General features: G+C 33.3%; 1 protein-coding gene across 3 annotated transcripts in view; it reads left to right on the top strand.

Annotated features, from left to right (window-relative positions):
• Nucleotides 1-16,802, top strand: part of GALNT13 (polypeptide N-acetylgalactosaminyltransferase 13) — a 602,015-nt gene that overhangs the window by 380,447 nt on the left and 204,766 nt on the right. For all 3 annotated transcript variants that reach the window (XM_043894707.1, XM_043894705.1, XM_043894704.1), the window contains exons 5-7: nucleotides 3,711-3,877; nucleotides 4,651-4,858; nucleotides 7,967-8,137. In XM_043894707.1, coding sequence (XP_043750642.1) covers nucleotides 3,711-3,877; nucleotides 4,651-4,858; nucleotides 7,967-8,137 — 546 coding nt within the window. The remainder of the gene's footprint in view (nucleotides 1-3,710; nucleotides 3,878-4,650; nucleotides 4,859-7,966; nucleotides 8,138-16,802) is intronic.

Genomic DNA, 16,802 nt, shown 5'->3' with positions numbered 1-16,802 from the left:
AGACACATGAAAGGTAAAAAGCATACACTTAAAAGATCATTAGAGAAGTCAAAACTACAGAATTATTTTAAGTACCTTCCCCCAATCCCATTATATAGGTTCCTTGTTGTATTTTCTTTGTTTTTATTTTTTTTATGGAAAAATCACTGAGTTAAAAACTCTTCCAGCTTTGATACTAAAAGCATTTTTAAGAAAACTAAAAAAATCAAACAACACTTTAAGTATTTTTCTATGGCTAAAGGAAAAGTTACTGTATTTACCTGTTTTAAGTGTACACTTTTTACCTTTCATGTGTCTCACTTAGGATGAGTTTTATAGTTGATGGTTAGTTACAGTTGTCTTATAGGCAATGTTCCCTAAGCTTGTGTGAATGTGGTAATGCTGTTCACATAATCAAGCTTCAACTAAGTTATGTGCACTATTTATATTCTGTGTGTGGAGTTTGTCATTCAATATTTCTTTAGAAAGATTGCAATATGATTCGTTATAGAAACAAAATGTTATAGTATGAAAAGAAAGGAAGGAAAGAGTGGCAAAAATTGAATTTTATAAGATGAAGCCAATGTTTAGCATTGGAGCAATGACTACAGTTTCTCTTGCTTATCAACAGCTGACTGATAGCCTTATTATCAACTGCTTATTATGTCAACTCAGGGCTAACAGTGTCCACATGGCCAGGAGTCTTACTAGAAATTCAGAACCTTATTCCCATACCAGATCTACTGAATCAGAATCTGAATTTTGTCAAGATTTCCTTTGCCGCTAAAAGTTTGTAAGTACAGTTTTATAGTACCAAGGAGGATACCTGCAAGATGAAATTGTTTTGTATTAATATTTTGTTACTGAGATACATGCTAAATGTATGTCTCTCATTTGTTAAGCAATACAACCCAAAACTAGAGAAATCCCTTTAGAATAGATGAAAGAAATTTCAAAGCAATAAGAAACTAGTGTGACTGATGTATAAGCAAGCTTAAAATATTGATAGCAATCTATGTCAAAATAAATTTGAGAGCTTTTTCTATAGGCTTTAGGTATTGAATAGATCCTATTCAAGATAACAAAGCATTTTATTATGGTTTGACAACATTTTTCTTTCCTAGTGGTGCATAAAATAATGATGTATTTTACCCTAGGTGACAAGAGGTTTGAAGAATTATAGGCAATAATTCCAGTTCAACATATCATAAATCCGTTAAAAATTATAAAAATAAAAAACTCTTGTTCATATATATTTGTATACTATACTTGAGTAACTGGACAAACAGACATAGAAAATGATTAACTTGTTTAATAAGAATTATCCTATGGACTATTTTATTATGCAAAGTTTCTTTTGCAAAATAACTGTTTACATAGGATAAAGAGGATGAATTAATAAAATATTAACCACATTTTATTTTATGCTATGTTAAATAATGACATAGTGAAAATTTTCTCTAAGTAAGCAAAATATTTTAGCTGCATTATTAGTAAATTGGTTCATTATAATGTTGTCACATATAATGAATATAAAATTAACATTTGTGAGTGGATTTTTTTAACCACAAAAATAAGGTATGATGGAAATAAGTTGAGAAGCTGGATCTAAGTATCTGCTTTTATTTTTATTTTATAAATGATTTATTTGAATAAATATCCTGTTCACTTTTTTCTTTATTAGCACTTAGCATAACATGCAAGAGGTTTAATTTAAAAGAAATGATTAATATACAAATGATAATAAGTAGCCTTCATAGACTATTATCCTTGGGTTAAACCAGTAGTTGCTGACTATTGGACTGATTTCAGCCTGCTTTTTCAGTTTTACTTCTTTATCAATGATGACAATCATCTTTACGACTCATTTTGTTCAGCATGCTGAAAGTGAGGGGGTATTTTGGTGAGGCAGAAGAATGGAGATTTGAGGAGAATCTTGGCGAGGACCTTTCTGACTTACCAAGACAGCTTTCTAAGTTTGTTTAACGATAAACTTCCTGGAAGCCCAAGTCAAATGACAATGAGACATATGTTAATATTTAATCTTGCTACCAGAATGGGAAAAGATGACTATGAATCAACCTACCTCTTCTACCCTACATTTGAACGTTTTTTTATATTCACAATGTCTTATATAATGTGGATGGTTAATTAATGTTATTCAAATAAATGTATGCTGAAAAAATGGTTAGACATATGTACATTCTTTCCTGGCTATATTACATAGCACTTCACTGAGGTGTTATTTTAGACTGTTTTAAAAAATTATTAAGGTCTCTGCAGGCATACAGTTGGTATTTATTTTATTACATGCCTTTGATGCCCACACTTTATTGGATTTTTTTCACTCACCTGTGAAGGGGACTAATTTTAATGATACTAATTTTGTGTCAAGCATTAGGTCACTTATTGGTGGCAGGGTGTATCTGGTTCATTTTACTTTATGGAAGGATTTTAATTTTCTTGCTCTTCAGCATATATCACCATGAAAAATAACATAAGGTGAATAAATTTCTATTCCTGTCTGGATACCCAGTGACATTTTTGCAAAATACTCTATAATCACAATGATTTAACAATATGTGACAAAAATGTCTAAACGTTGACAGGTGGATATGGCTGAGAGACCCCTGCACATTAAAATTGAAATGACCACCTAGAACATCTGCATGGTGATGGTTTAGTCACCAAGTTGTGTCCAACTCTCTGTGACCCCATGAACTGTGTAGACCACCAGGCTCCTCTGTCCATGGCATTCTCCATGTGGGAACTCTGGAGTGGGTTGCCATTTCCTTCTCCAAACATCTGCATATTACTTATCAAAATGTACCTTACAAGTTTGATGGCTTGAAAAGCAAAATCTGGACTTCTTTTAATTTATCAGCAAAATTAAGTTTTTTATTTTCAAAATATCAGTTCTAAAATTAATAACAATTATGACACAACCTTTTACTTAACCATGTGTTCCAGGGATCAACAGCATCAGAATCACCTGGAAACATTTTAAAACCTGTATATTCTCAGACTGCACCCTAGATCTACTAAACTAGAAACTGCATGTTACCCAATCCCCAGGTGATTCCTCTGTACATTCAAGAGATGTTCTGGAAGCCTATACCCTTTTGTCATCTCTGATTTTGTTTTTTTGTTTTTTTTTGAGAATCTTTGAAATGTATCTTGACCCCAACATCTTTCCCTCAAAGTAGACATGAATTATGGCATTCTTCAACAGAATGAAAAATGTACATGACTAGATTTTAGAAGAAAAGTAATCTCAGTTTTACAAGCTTCAAAGCCCTGTGAACAGATGTCTGTTTATGTTCTCAGGAATTTTTGAGTTATGCAATAATTCTTTTTTCTAAATAAAAAGACAGTCGTATCTACTAAGTGAATTCCTTTAGTACCTGGTCTTCCATTGATAGTCTCATAATGTTATTTTAGCTTTCTTAGACTCGTGTCCAAATCATGCCTTTTTGTTCCCTAGAGTTAATGTAAAATTAAAAAAAAAAGTCAGTTCAAATAATACTTGTAAGTATTCATATTTAATTTTCAAAGTGCCAAGTGAATACTCACAATATATATAAAAGGGAAAATAATTTTAGATAACCATAAAGTGTTGCGGTAATAAGGGACTTTTGAGTCTAATTTTGTGTCATAATGGATATTTTTATTACAATGATCAGAAGGAAAATGAACTTATTAGCTTGTCCCTCTTCTTTCCTTTTTTCCAGATGCAAGACAAAGGTCTACCCTGATGAACTTCCAAACACAAGTGTAGTCATTGTATTTCATAATGAAGCTTGGAGCACTCTCCTCAGAACTGTTTACAGTGTTATAAATCGGTCCCCACACTATCTGCTCTCTGAGGTCATCTTGGTAGATGATGCTAGTGAAAGAGGTAAAATTATTTTTATTGTGTATATATTTTTTAATTATAGAGCTTTATTGTGTTCAAAAAGATAACAGGGTAATGATCCATATTTTCCTTTTCATTATACTAACTCTGAAACTACCTATCAAATTTTTTCAGTATATCTAGTCAGTGCCACTCCAGAAACAAGTAACTAATTCTTTCAGTTTACCTCATGATTCCATTTGGTTCTTACTAACCTAAGAAATCAGCCAAAATGACTTTCCAAAGTATTTCTCTTTTTTCCCAACTCAGTTGGTCATATGACTGAACATTTATATGACACAGTAGGTATCTGGTTCTCTTTTTTTTAGTGTAGGTAAAAGAAAAATATGTGGAGAAGGCAATGGCAACCCACTCCAGTACTCTTGCCTGGAAAATCCCATGGGCAGAGGAGCCTGGTGGGCTGCAGTCCATGGGGTCATGAAGAGTCGGACACGACTGAGCTACTTCACTTTCAAAAGAAAAATAACATATTTAAGAAGACTGCATTTGCCAATGTGGCCCAGTTTATAAATTACAGTCTAGTATATTAACTTCCTAGTGTAGCCTTATCCTTGTCAGCCATGTGATAGAGTCATAATGAACTGTACACTAATAGTGATGAAATCTCTGTATCTTTTTTTTTTAACCTAATGCAAAGCATGTTGATAGGAGTTGACTCTCACTTCTGTGTGTTGAATTTCCATCTAGGTAGTGGTATCACTTCTCTGTCTTAAAAGAATTTCAAAACTTTATAAATTCTTAATTGCACATTACAGATTTTCTCAAGTTAACATTAGAGAATTATGTGAAAAATTTAGAAGTGCCAGTAAAAATTATTAGAATGGAAGAGCGCTCTGGGTTAATACGTGCCCGCCTTCGAGGAGCAGCTGCTTCAAAAGGACAAGTCATAACTTTCCTGGATGCACACTGTGAATGCACATTAGGATGGCTAGAGCCCTTGCTGGCAAGAATAAAGGAGGACAGGTAAGAATTCATATGCTCTGTCTGTCTGGATTTTGACTTAACTTGTTAGGACCGTTACAGCTATCCCTCAAAACTTTTCTTCCCAAGCTGCTATTTTCAGAATGTTTATTTCCTAGCTTTTAAAAAAGAAGTCCCCTTACTCCTTATTTAATTAAGATCTTGGTTTATTTATGCCAAACCTGAATATTTGATTAAGAAAGTCAAGCAATTCAAACAGTAAAGATGCTGAATATTCATTTTATAGATGAAGGAAATCAGTCCAATCAGAAATAGTAGTATATTTTACAAAATATATTTTCAAAGCAGCTTTGTCTTCACAACCACTCTGTGAGGTAGATAATATACTCTTCTCTGCATCTGATGATAGGGAGGAACAGATGAGTTAAATAGCTTGTCCTAGAAATTGTAAATGACGAGGACAACAATTTAGATCTCCCCACTTCCAGAACAATCTTCTGTCTACCTAGTCACTGTTCTTAATCAAAGTCAAGTGCAAGCCACCTTGAAGATCTTAAAAATAAACTCATATACATTCATGCACCCCACTGAAATGAAATAATGATTTAAAGAAAAGCGCAGCTGTAAGAATGTTTATTTAAGTAGTACTGCCGTTCTATACAGACATATCATGAAATCTGAAAAGTTGAAGAATGCTTTATAGAAATTAGAAACCCTCATGGATACCTGCAATTCTTTCCCATGTGATACTATGAAGTTTAAATGGATTTCTTGCAGTTATTCATAATTATTGATGATAAATGAGTACCATTCCTAAGCACCTAATGAAGACAATTATGCCGATTGCTCTCTGAAATAATAGCAAAACATTGCATAGCACCTTGCTTGTGCAGTCATTTCACGAACAGTAGAAAGGTCTTCTTAGGATTGAAGTTTTTAATTAAGGCTCCAAGACAGGGGCTGCTTTGTGTGAGCTACTGCAGCTCTATCACATAAATGGCATGATTTGGTATTTGCCAGGAAGATGGATGGAGGTTGTCAGTAAAATGAACCATAGCAGTTGAAGAAAGCAGTGGGAACCTTTTAGTCTACTGAATGTAATATATGGGTAATAACACTTTTCCATTCTGTGTATTGTACAGTATGCACAGGAGGGTAAGGCTGGCAAAGTAAAATGAACTTGGAACATCTTAAATGCATTTCCTGGCAGCTTTTCATACATTATGCTGCTTTTTAAAACATGTGTTTCATATTCAACTTAGTGAGATTATAATATAATGTTACTTCACTACAGTCATGAAGAGATCATTTATTTTTTAATCTAACAACATATTTAGATGTTCATTATATGAACATATAATGAACTCTAATGTCTTATCTTGCTTATATGTTCTAAAGTTGCCATAACTAGATACTAAAGTTCTATTCAAGGTTATTAGATCTAATGTCATCTCCCTATAATTTAAATTATTAAATTTAATGAAGAAAGAAAGATATTGTTTTTATAAGGACCAGAGTTACCAAGAAGCTTATCCAAGGCTAGGTGAAACCTTTCAATTTCTTTCTTTTTTTTTTTTCTTTTTTAAGATTCATTTGTTTATTTTCACGGCTGTACTGGGTCTTTGCAGCTGTGCATGGGCTTTCTCTAGTTGTGGCAAGCAGAGGCTGCTCTCTCGTTGCTGTGTGTAGGCCTCTCATTTCCGTGGTTTCTCTTGTTGCAGAGCACAGGCTCTAGGCACATGGGGTTCAGTAGTCACAGCGTGTGGGCTCCAGGGCTCGAGAGTGCTGACTCAGTAGCTATGGTGCTCAGGCTTAGCTGGCCCATGGCATGTGGGATCCTCCCAGACCAGGGATCAAACCTGTGTCCATGGCATTGGCAGGTGAATTCTTCACCACTGAATCATCAGCAAAGTTGGAAACCTTTTAACTTCAGAGGACTCCAGACATTGGTCAATTGTGTGGCATATAAGATCTATTAGAAATTGAGCATTGATGATACAGGTATTACAAAACCAGAATAAATAATGGACAACATTTCCTTGTTTTCCATATCTGTGGGTGATTCTAGAGCATATTTGTGTATTTCCTTTCTATCTTATATGAAAAACAAGCTCTACTTTTTGGAATTAGCTATAAACAAGGCCCAGTTGTTTAAACATTTACTTTGGAGATGACAAGGTTGACACCGTAATAAAACATATAGGCTTGGAATAGGGATAGACTAGAGAAAGTGAACCATGGATTAAAAGAATACCTGATGACCTCCCATGGTGCAAAGTTCCTTATCCTAAAAAACCACCATCAAGAATATCAAATCTATGTGTGTATAACTTAATCACTTTGCTATCCAAAGTGGTATATATGGTATAAATTAACAACATTGTAAATCAACTTTACTTCAGTAAAATACATTAAAAAAGAAAAGAATACCAAATCTTCTGGCTCTTCCTCTTACTTTAAGAAAAAGATGGACCATAAAACTCCAGAGACTGAAGTTGCTTATCTTTTCCTATTTTAAAATATGTAGATTGTTAGTGTAAACTGCTGGTCTAAGATGATTCACTCAGAAATTGTCATGAACGTAATATCTTTCATAGGAAATATTTACTTATACTGATGATCATGATTTTTATTGTTGCTTCTCTTTGTGGATTTTCATTTGTTTGTTTTTCCATGAACATTTTCTCTGAGCTCTCTCTTTAATCTAAACTATCGCCTTTGAGAGTCAAGCTACCAGATTGAATTTGCTATCATTCATCCTTCCCTCCCTGCACACCCTTGCTTTTCAGTGGGCTATAGCTGAAATGCTGCATAATATCAAAGCAGTCTACTGATCATGCTGTGGGGAGAGGTTTAATGAAAAATAGGCCATGCTCATCCTGCTGAGTTAGTACTTAGAATGCATTTGGAAATTAGCTTGAGGATCAATTAGTATATTTGATTGGATTATACATGATAGAATAAAAGTAGACTGAAGTCAGATGTAATAAAAGGAAGTAATTCCATGGAGAAAAAGGTAACATGACAATAAAGGCAAATTAAAGTCACAAAATAATTAAATTTCAGTGTATCGGCTATGTGATGTTTAAAGAAGCTACTGAAATGTTTAAATCATCATTTTTGCATCAGCTGATTTTAGTTTTCCTGCAGGAAGACAGTTGTATGCCCCATCATTGATGTGATTAGTGATGACACCTTTGAATACATGGCTGGATCAGACATGACTTACGGGGGTTTTAACTGGAAACTGAATTTCCGTTGGTATCCTGTTCCCCAAAGAGAAATGGATAGAAGGAAAGGAGACAGAACATTACCTGTCAGGTATGTGGAGCATATCTTCCAAAGCATAGCATGTGTATTCCTAGAACAATTAAGATATATTATATACCTATTATTCATTCTTTAGGCTTTCAAAGACATCTACTTTTTATTCAAATACATGTATTATCGTGAGCATGATCATCCTAGAATCAATGGAAATATTAATTCTAGTTTAAATCAGCACAGACAAATTTAAGTATTGGCAGAGTACCAGTTATTTTTTGAAACTTTGTGTATTCTTATATTCAAAATATATGTATTGTTAATTTTCTATGTGACAAACATGTATTAGCTTTGATACTTCAGGTGTAGATATATACCTACCTAAATGTAGCTTATAACTGGGGTATGCTCAAAATTGAACTAACCAAAAATGTTTTGGTAAATGTTTTAAATTTTCCAACCTTAAAGAGCTACTTTCCCTATACTTTCCCAATAAAAGATTCATTTGGAAAATTTTAATATATTAACAATTATGAAACATTTGTTCCAAATTATTTTAAGAATCTGCTTAACTTGAAATAATTACACTTAAAATATGTATGTCCTTAACTGAGAATATATATATATATATATATATATACACACATATATAGGTATACATGTACACCTATCATATACATCTTCAGTTTTCTAGACAAGCATTATCACCTTCTTACTTTAACATATTGTTGTATACCTCTTACCTGCAACTAAAAATTGATTCTCTGAACAATACTTGGGGAAGAAGTTCACTAGTTTAGCTCTTTAAGATGAATTTGGCAAATCATCATTTGATTGGAAAATAGGCTTTTCCAGTGGTTCAGTGGTAAAGAATTTGCTTACAGTGCAAGAGATATAAGAGACATGGGTTCAATCCCTGGGTTGGGAACATCCTCTGGAGGAGGAAATGGCAACCCACTCCAGTATTCTTGTCTGGAAAATTCCATGGCAGAGGATCCTGGAGGGCTACAGCAGAGGGTTGCAAAGAGTCGGACACGACGGAGCACGTACACACAGATGACCAAGAGAGAGAGAGAGAGAGAGAATAGAGAAATACCCTAATGTTTTAAAACAATATATATATATAAAACCCATTATCTAAACAAGAATATCTCCTAACCTACTCAGAGAATGGCTTATCCATTGTTAAGACTAATTATATAATGAATTAATTGAAGCTAGCTCAAAAAAAAAGCTAATAACAAGCTAATAACTGCTTGTTATTGAACAATTAAATATTGAGACTGTTAACCCTCTTGAGATATTAATTACGTCAAAGAAAATAGTAAAAAGTATTTCCAAACAGTTGCACAAGGATGTGAAATTATTATGTCAATATGTAGAGTGTAATTTAGTAGTCGTTAAGTCTTGCTGTCATCTTCACATTCACCATGTCTTATTGATCCTTGGCTTTAACAACTTGAAGGAATACAACGGCTCATGTTACCCTTGTTTATTTAGAAATCCTATTTCCCTAGATCATAGTTTTATTTATTGTTAGATGATTTCTCAGCTTCAGACCCCAAGTGGAAATTATCAAAGTACTTGACCAGTACACTCAAATAGAGATAGTGTGTTTATTTATTTGAAAATGAAGTTTAGAAGAAAGCATATGAGTAGTTATTTTTTAATATGTTGGCAAAAGTTCTGCTTTATTTAATTAGTTTCTCCCAAATTCAGAACATACATAATTAAGAGGTAGCCATTATTCATATGAAGAAACTGCCAGTCTTATTTATAAAATTAAAGATCTACAGAGAAATCAACCATTATCTCTCATCTTTAACTGAAAAAAAGAGGAAACATCTAAATTGCTGTATTTTAATCACAACTTACGTGATTTTATTATAATAACATGGAGCAATGATGGAATCTGAGTATGTTTATTTGTTTACCTCAGTAATTGCACAGTATTTTCGCTGCGAAGGGACAGTACTTCAGTACTAAGGAAGCTAGAGCAGGAGAAACAGAAAACTCAGTCTTTGCTGAAGTTTCAAGATTTTTAAGGCAAAAGGTTAATTAATTCACAGGCTGTGTTGTAACAGCCTGCAGGTAATTTTCATCAGCATAGCTGTAATGTGAACTTTCTCTGTACTTGTAATCTATTACTTGACGGTGTGATCATTTTTCTTGCATTCATACAAACAGATAAATCATTGTAAGTGTTAAAGACAATTTTTTTTTCTACTTGATTAACAGAATTCGGAATAGCTAAAGTGATTAAAATGAGGTCGAAATTTTGGTTTTCTTAGCAGAATGCTTCATTTAAAATGTCAGTTATGACATAACTTTCTAGGGACTATAATTGGCTAGTTAGTCATCATTTAGAAATACAGTCACATATCTGCATACACAGAGAAACAACTTGAACTTGTAACCTAACCTTAGTTATACTGCATTTAAAGTAAAGTTTATAATGATTATACTTATTATTCTATTGTCAACCTCTGGTCTTTGATATTTTCTTTTTGATAATAAATGGAGTTCGTGAAATGCTTGGCATTTGTGAAGTTATGAGTGTGGAATAATAGCATACATAATCCAGCTTTGTTCTATTTAGTTTTCTGTAATCAGTAAACTGTCCTTGACATTTTAGTAGTCAAATTATATGACTTTTCAGAAATCTCTCAACTATACGTACAAAAATATAGTAATCAAATTATTAAACCAGAGGCCATTAACCAGGAGCTTGTGTGTCAAATATGCTCTATAGATGTGTTTTCTTTGGCCTATATAATGTTTGGCATTTATTAAAATTACCAGTGTTTTTAAAATGAGATATTTAAAATAAAAATCTAAATTTCAAGCCATTCTTTAGAAATAAGAAGATTTTGCTACAATGGTCCAGTTTCCTACTTGGCATAATCAGGAGTAACTGAGTAAAAGCTGCTCATGTAGAAATAGCATGATAGTTTAGCCCAATCTCCCAGTTCCTTTTTTAGTGTGTGTCTCCCTGATTCTTGAGGATCAACTGCCATTTTTCATTCTTGCACTTGGAGAAATATTTCTCTGGATCTGTGTCCCAATCACAGGTGAGAGAAGTATGCTTATTGCAACTAATTGACTTCACATATTTTTATTTGCATGGCTATAATCTTTTAAAGGGCTTCCTTGATGGCTCAGATGGTAAAGAATTCGCCTACAATGTGGGAGACCTGGGTTTGATCCCTAGGTTGGGAAGATCCCCTGGAGGAGGGCATGGCAACCCACTCCAGTATTCTAGCCTGGAGAATCCCCATGGACAGAGGAGCCTGGCGTGCTACAGTCCATGGGGTCGCAGAGTCGGACATGACTGAGCAATTAGGCACAGCACAATCTTTTAAATCTTTTGTAATCTTTGATTTAGAGGCTACTGCCTGAAAAATGGCTGAGTTTGAAAGTCATCGAGCACACAAGCCCTGTTCAGAGTCTAGCATCAGCCAGAGTCTACTGGATAAGGAAAAGGCCAGCACAAAGTGGAGAGAGTGGAGGTACAGGATTTAAACAAAGTCAGCTGATAGAGAGGTGTGTGCTTCTGAAAAAGAACCTGACGCTTAAATCTTATTGAGTGTGTTCGTCTCTTAAGTATGCCCTACAAGTAACCCTAAATAAGTAGTTATAAAGATATTAGTTTCTACTTTAATTTCTCACTGATTAAAACAGATTACTTAATTAAAAGTCTACAGGGTTATTTATCAAGTCTATTTGTCTTTCCCTTTTGTGTCTTACTTTATGGACTTTTTTCCCCACATTTTGTCATTATTAATATTCTTAGTATGACTCCATTCTTACTTTGAGTACCATGTTCAATATTTTTCTCAAGCAAAACTAGAGTTCTAGATTGTCTTCTAATCCATGCTAGCGCAATATTGAATGAATGAAGCATAAATGCCATTATGAGTTTTTTATTTCTGACACATTTGACTTTTTCCATTTTTGTTAACATTTGTCTACTTCTAATCTCATAAATGTATTTTTCTCTCATTGAAATTAGGAATTTATGAAGAAAATCAAATAAATTAAACAATAGTATTAATAACACCTTGGGTTACAATTATTATGAATAACTCATAGTGTTCATATATATTATTTCCTGTGTCCTTCTAATATGATATGACAGAAGGAGCATTGAAGTTGGCTTTGGAGGATCTGAGTTTTTATTTCAAGCTCCTCCTATTGAGAATTTAGCAATTCTCCTTAACGCTGAAATGGAAAATTATCCTCCTTGCCTTGCTTTTAACTTGTGAAGTGCTGTAAAACATTAAATGAAATTTGAGACTATTTTAAAGGTAATTTTAACTTTATTTCTGATAATATAAGTAGAATATACATGGATTGAAAAATAAATGTGAAAAATATCTGTATTTTTAAGCAGAACACCAGTGAGCCAGTTCTTTCATATTTTATTTACTTCCAGCGCATCTCTTTCCAGATACGTTTCTCCACAGTTTAAAAGTTGGTATATCAGCTTAGTATCTTTAATGCCATTAAACATTGTCACAAATAAAAATTTTAATGGTTGGTAATATCTAAATTATTTACTAATCTCTTTCTCAATTTTTGATAATCAAAGTCAACCTGAGAGTTTTACACTTTATTTTTTTGCCATTTGCACCTGTGATCTACAGTTATTGCATATAACATAGTCTCTTTAGAATTATGCATTCAAGAAATATGAAATTTATTTTAATATCCTGATACCTTTTGCAAGTTTGATTTCCTTCTCCCCCCAAATCATCACTAACTTCAATTTATCAGCAAGTACAGTAAGTGAAATACACTTATTCTGTAAAATCTGAGACAATATTTGTTATTATATAGTAGCAACTAGTGATATATTTCTTAGTTTTTAGCTATCAGACTTTATTTTCCTCAGTCCAGTGAAAATTGCACTTTGAAATTGGATAAAAGAAGCAGAGATAATGCCTGTGAGACACCTCTTTAAAATAAGAGATGCTAAAGAAACAGCACAGAGAAAGTGAAGTTTGTGCATAGAATAGATTTTGAAAGAGTTGAACTTCAGAATATTCAACAGTTCAACATTCATACCTACTTGTATTGAAATCTAATATATGTTGATTTTGAGAAAAAAATATTCTACCCCAGATGGAATCTTTATATTCTTTGGAGAAAATAGCACATTAATAGTATATTACTTCCTAATGGTTTAGGGGATAATTTGCAAGAGTTTCCTAGCAATCTGCTGAAATGAGATGGAAACAAGTCTGGTACAGAAAGTTTACAGGGTGATAAATAAACTATCATATTTATATACTGAATAATTAATTAACAAAAACATTTTAAAACATCTGGCCCCATTTTTTATTTTAACCCATCTGAAGCATTAAATGAAAAAAAATTTTTTTGCACCATTTAATATATAGCCTCTTTGGAAGTTTAGAGTTTTATCAGGTGGTGAGGATTATGAAAAAGGATTTAGGAAAAAGAAAAAAAAAAACTGTTCCTTCTTTGGGAATATAGGTCTTTAAGCATAGGTTACTGTATTTGATTCTAGTACTTCTTGATAAATGGATTCTTTGGCAGAAAAACAAGCCATTTGTCCCTATTAGGCAGAACTTTAATTTTTTTTCTTATTCTTTAAATATAGCCTTGAAATTATCTGTGTTCCATAGACTCTGCAGCATCTGAACAAGCTTCCTGCTCAGAGGCTAAGTTGACATAACTCTTACAGTGTAACAGTTTCTTCTATACCAAAAGCTGCATCTTCTTACTCAAATATATGTTCAAATCAGTGTTGTGGTATGCAATATTCCACTAAACTTCCTGCTTTTCTCTATCCAAAAACCTTTAATTACATTCAACATGCAATTATTCATTACTTACTCTAGTAAAAGAATAGTTTGTGCCTTTGCTTCCTTTCTTTCTCTTCTTTTTTTTTATATTGAGTATAGTTGACAGAATACAGAAGAAAGGAGAGAAACTCACAGTGTCTAAATTTCCTTTAGTTTCTAAACATTCACAGTGGTTAACCAATTGAAGTCATTATTTTTTTCTTATGACTTGAACAAAATCAAACTTATGGAACTATTTCAGCTATTTGCCTAACATTTGTATAAATAATAAAATATTTATGCTTTTCTTTTCTCTTTATCATAGTTTGTAATATGTGAGAAATTTTATTAATGCAGAGCTAAAACCTGATTGTCTAGATACTGTGTAATTTGACTACTGCAAATAACAGCCGAAAGCTGAGCTATAGTCTCACAAATCTTCTTCAGACTTTTCTCCAGAGATCCTGGTTATTTGCCAAGTAAGATTAAATAGAATCCTAGTATATCAAAGGATTAGTGAGAAGAAGTGATGTTTCAATAACTTTATAAGAAATTGCTTTGAACAGCAGTGCTAACAGTCACAGAAAAACATGATACATATATTTGGAGCTTGAAATCAGGAAAAGACTATTTCAAATTAGCTATATCAAATCTTGTGTTGTGTGAGTTATATGGATAACTGGAAGCTGGTTAGATGGAGAAATAGATGATTGATATATAGAAGGATTTTTTTTCTCAACTGGACCATCAACTACTTGGTGGTTCCTGAACAAGATATTTAAATACATTGCAGTTAAATTTGGTTGATCAAATCTGTAGGGATTTTAAAGCCCTAAAATATTACACTTCTATTAAAAATTGATTTGAGTCTGAAAATAAGATAAAGCTGATTATTATCTTGACAAACAGATGTTTTCCTCTTCTTCATTAAAATTTAAGTGTGCAGTACTTGGTTAGTGCCGATACTATTCTAAGAGTATCACATGCATTAACATATATCCCCAACTTATAAATGATCAAATTAAAGTACAGAAAAGGGACTTGCTGAAGGTCACATTGTGGAATTGAGCTTCAAATCTAGTCAGTCCAGATACAAAGTCCATATTCCTAAAACTAACTAGCTTCATCTTGGAGTCTCTTTACTGTGTACATTCTTTTCACACACGTGGTGGTTATACCAGCCCAGTGTAAAATACAGGATATATCGTCTTATTGGTGAAAATTCATCATTCCATTTTAGCATTACTGAATAATCAAATGTATTCTATCACAATTTCTTTTGCCTTATGAAGTTCTGATGAAAATCTCCAGTATTTTTCCTTGTCAAATGCTTACTTTTCAAGTTCTTCACTACTCTGTGTTGTTATAAAGCTTTATATCTTTATTTCTAAAATACTATCAAACTCAATCCCCAAAATTCTTACTAGATGATAAGGTCTTTAAATATCCTGGAATTCGTGAACCCATCTTTATTATCAATTTAGCAGATGTAAGCAAAGAATTTTTTTTTCACAGTTTCAGAAATACAGTTGCAGGTAACTTTAACTTACAATATGGACATGGGGATACATATTCTTTCTTGTTTATTTCAGTTATTCAATAAATGTCTATTACTATTAAACCAATATATTAACTGTACTCATAGAAGTGGTAAGATGTTTATAGTAATAAATATAACACTCAGTACGAAGTGACAATTGCCTCAAGAGAAGCAGAGTGCTATAGTACAAGGAAGAAGGGAAAGATGACAACTAGACTGGAGGGAAGAGGTTTGTACCAAAGCCAGCCTGTATGGACTACATAAATTTTGCATTGACCTGGAGCAGGTTTAAACATTTAAGGGGAGTTTACAAAGGAAGATTTAAGTGGCAAATGGATGAACAGATGTACGAAGGTTTGAAAGTGTGAAGCATTTACTGCCAACAACTAAACTTTTGCATGTGTACATGCTTAGTCACTTCAGTCGTGTCTGACTCTTTGTGACCTCATGGACTGTATCCCCCCCCTGGTTCCTTTGTCCATGGTATTTTCCAGGCAAGGATGCTGGAATGGGATGCATGCCCTCCTCCGGGGGATGTCCTGATCCAGGGATCAAGTGAACCCATGTCTCCTGCCTCTCTTGCATTGGCAGGCAGGTTCTTTACTTCTAGCGCCACCTGGGAAGCCCACTAAACACTTTAAATACATAAAGATAGTTAAATGAAGGAGCTCATTGGGTAGCTCTACATCACTAATGGCAAAATAATATAAAAATCTGAAATTTTTTAAATATAGGTTTTGGAACATCTGGTTAATGTTTTAAGAGGAATTTTTATTTAGAGAAATTAAACAGGCTATGGTTTGTAGAATACATTTTGGAAGTTGCAGACTGCAGAAGCAAGAACATGCCATAACAAATAGTTAGAAATAAGGACAAAAATTGGATAACAGAGATAAGTGTCAAAAAATACTTTAAAAGGAGGAAGTACGTGGGAAATGACTGAATGAGACAGAATGATAAAGGTGCTGAATGGTGGTTTGATGAAATAAAATCTAATGAATAAAGTCTTAGGACTTTAGAAGGACATAGAGGTCTTTGAAAGAGAAGCAGACATGGTAGCACTTTCTCTGTTATATACACTGAGCAGAGTCAGGAGGAGTTTTTTAAGAAAGCATCTAGTGAGTTATTGAAAGAGCACAACCAATGCAGAGGAAAGAAGAGACTGCATAGATTAGGTGACGCTAAGGGCATAAGACCAAGTAAAGAGTTTAGAAAGAGGAAAGTGCCTCTGAGAGACCCTTGAGAAGACTACATTTTGAGATCTGACATCCAGCAATGGAAAGGAAGGGGCATCGATAAGTATCATACAATATTCAAATTGGTAGAAGGAGAAAACTCTCTAGAACAATGCGGCGGGAGTCAGAGGTGAAAA

Source organism: Cervus elaphus, chromosome 33, assembly GCF_910594005.1.
Source record: "Cervus elaphus chromosome 33, mCerEla1.1, whole genome shotgun sequence".
In the NCBI taxonomy this organism is placed as follows: Eukaryota; Metazoa; Chordata; class Mammalia; order Artiodactyla; family Cervidae; genus Cervus; species Cervus elaphus.
The sequence above is the reverse complement of the archived record's forward strand: the minus strand, read 5'-3'. Positions and strand labels throughout refer to the sequence as shown.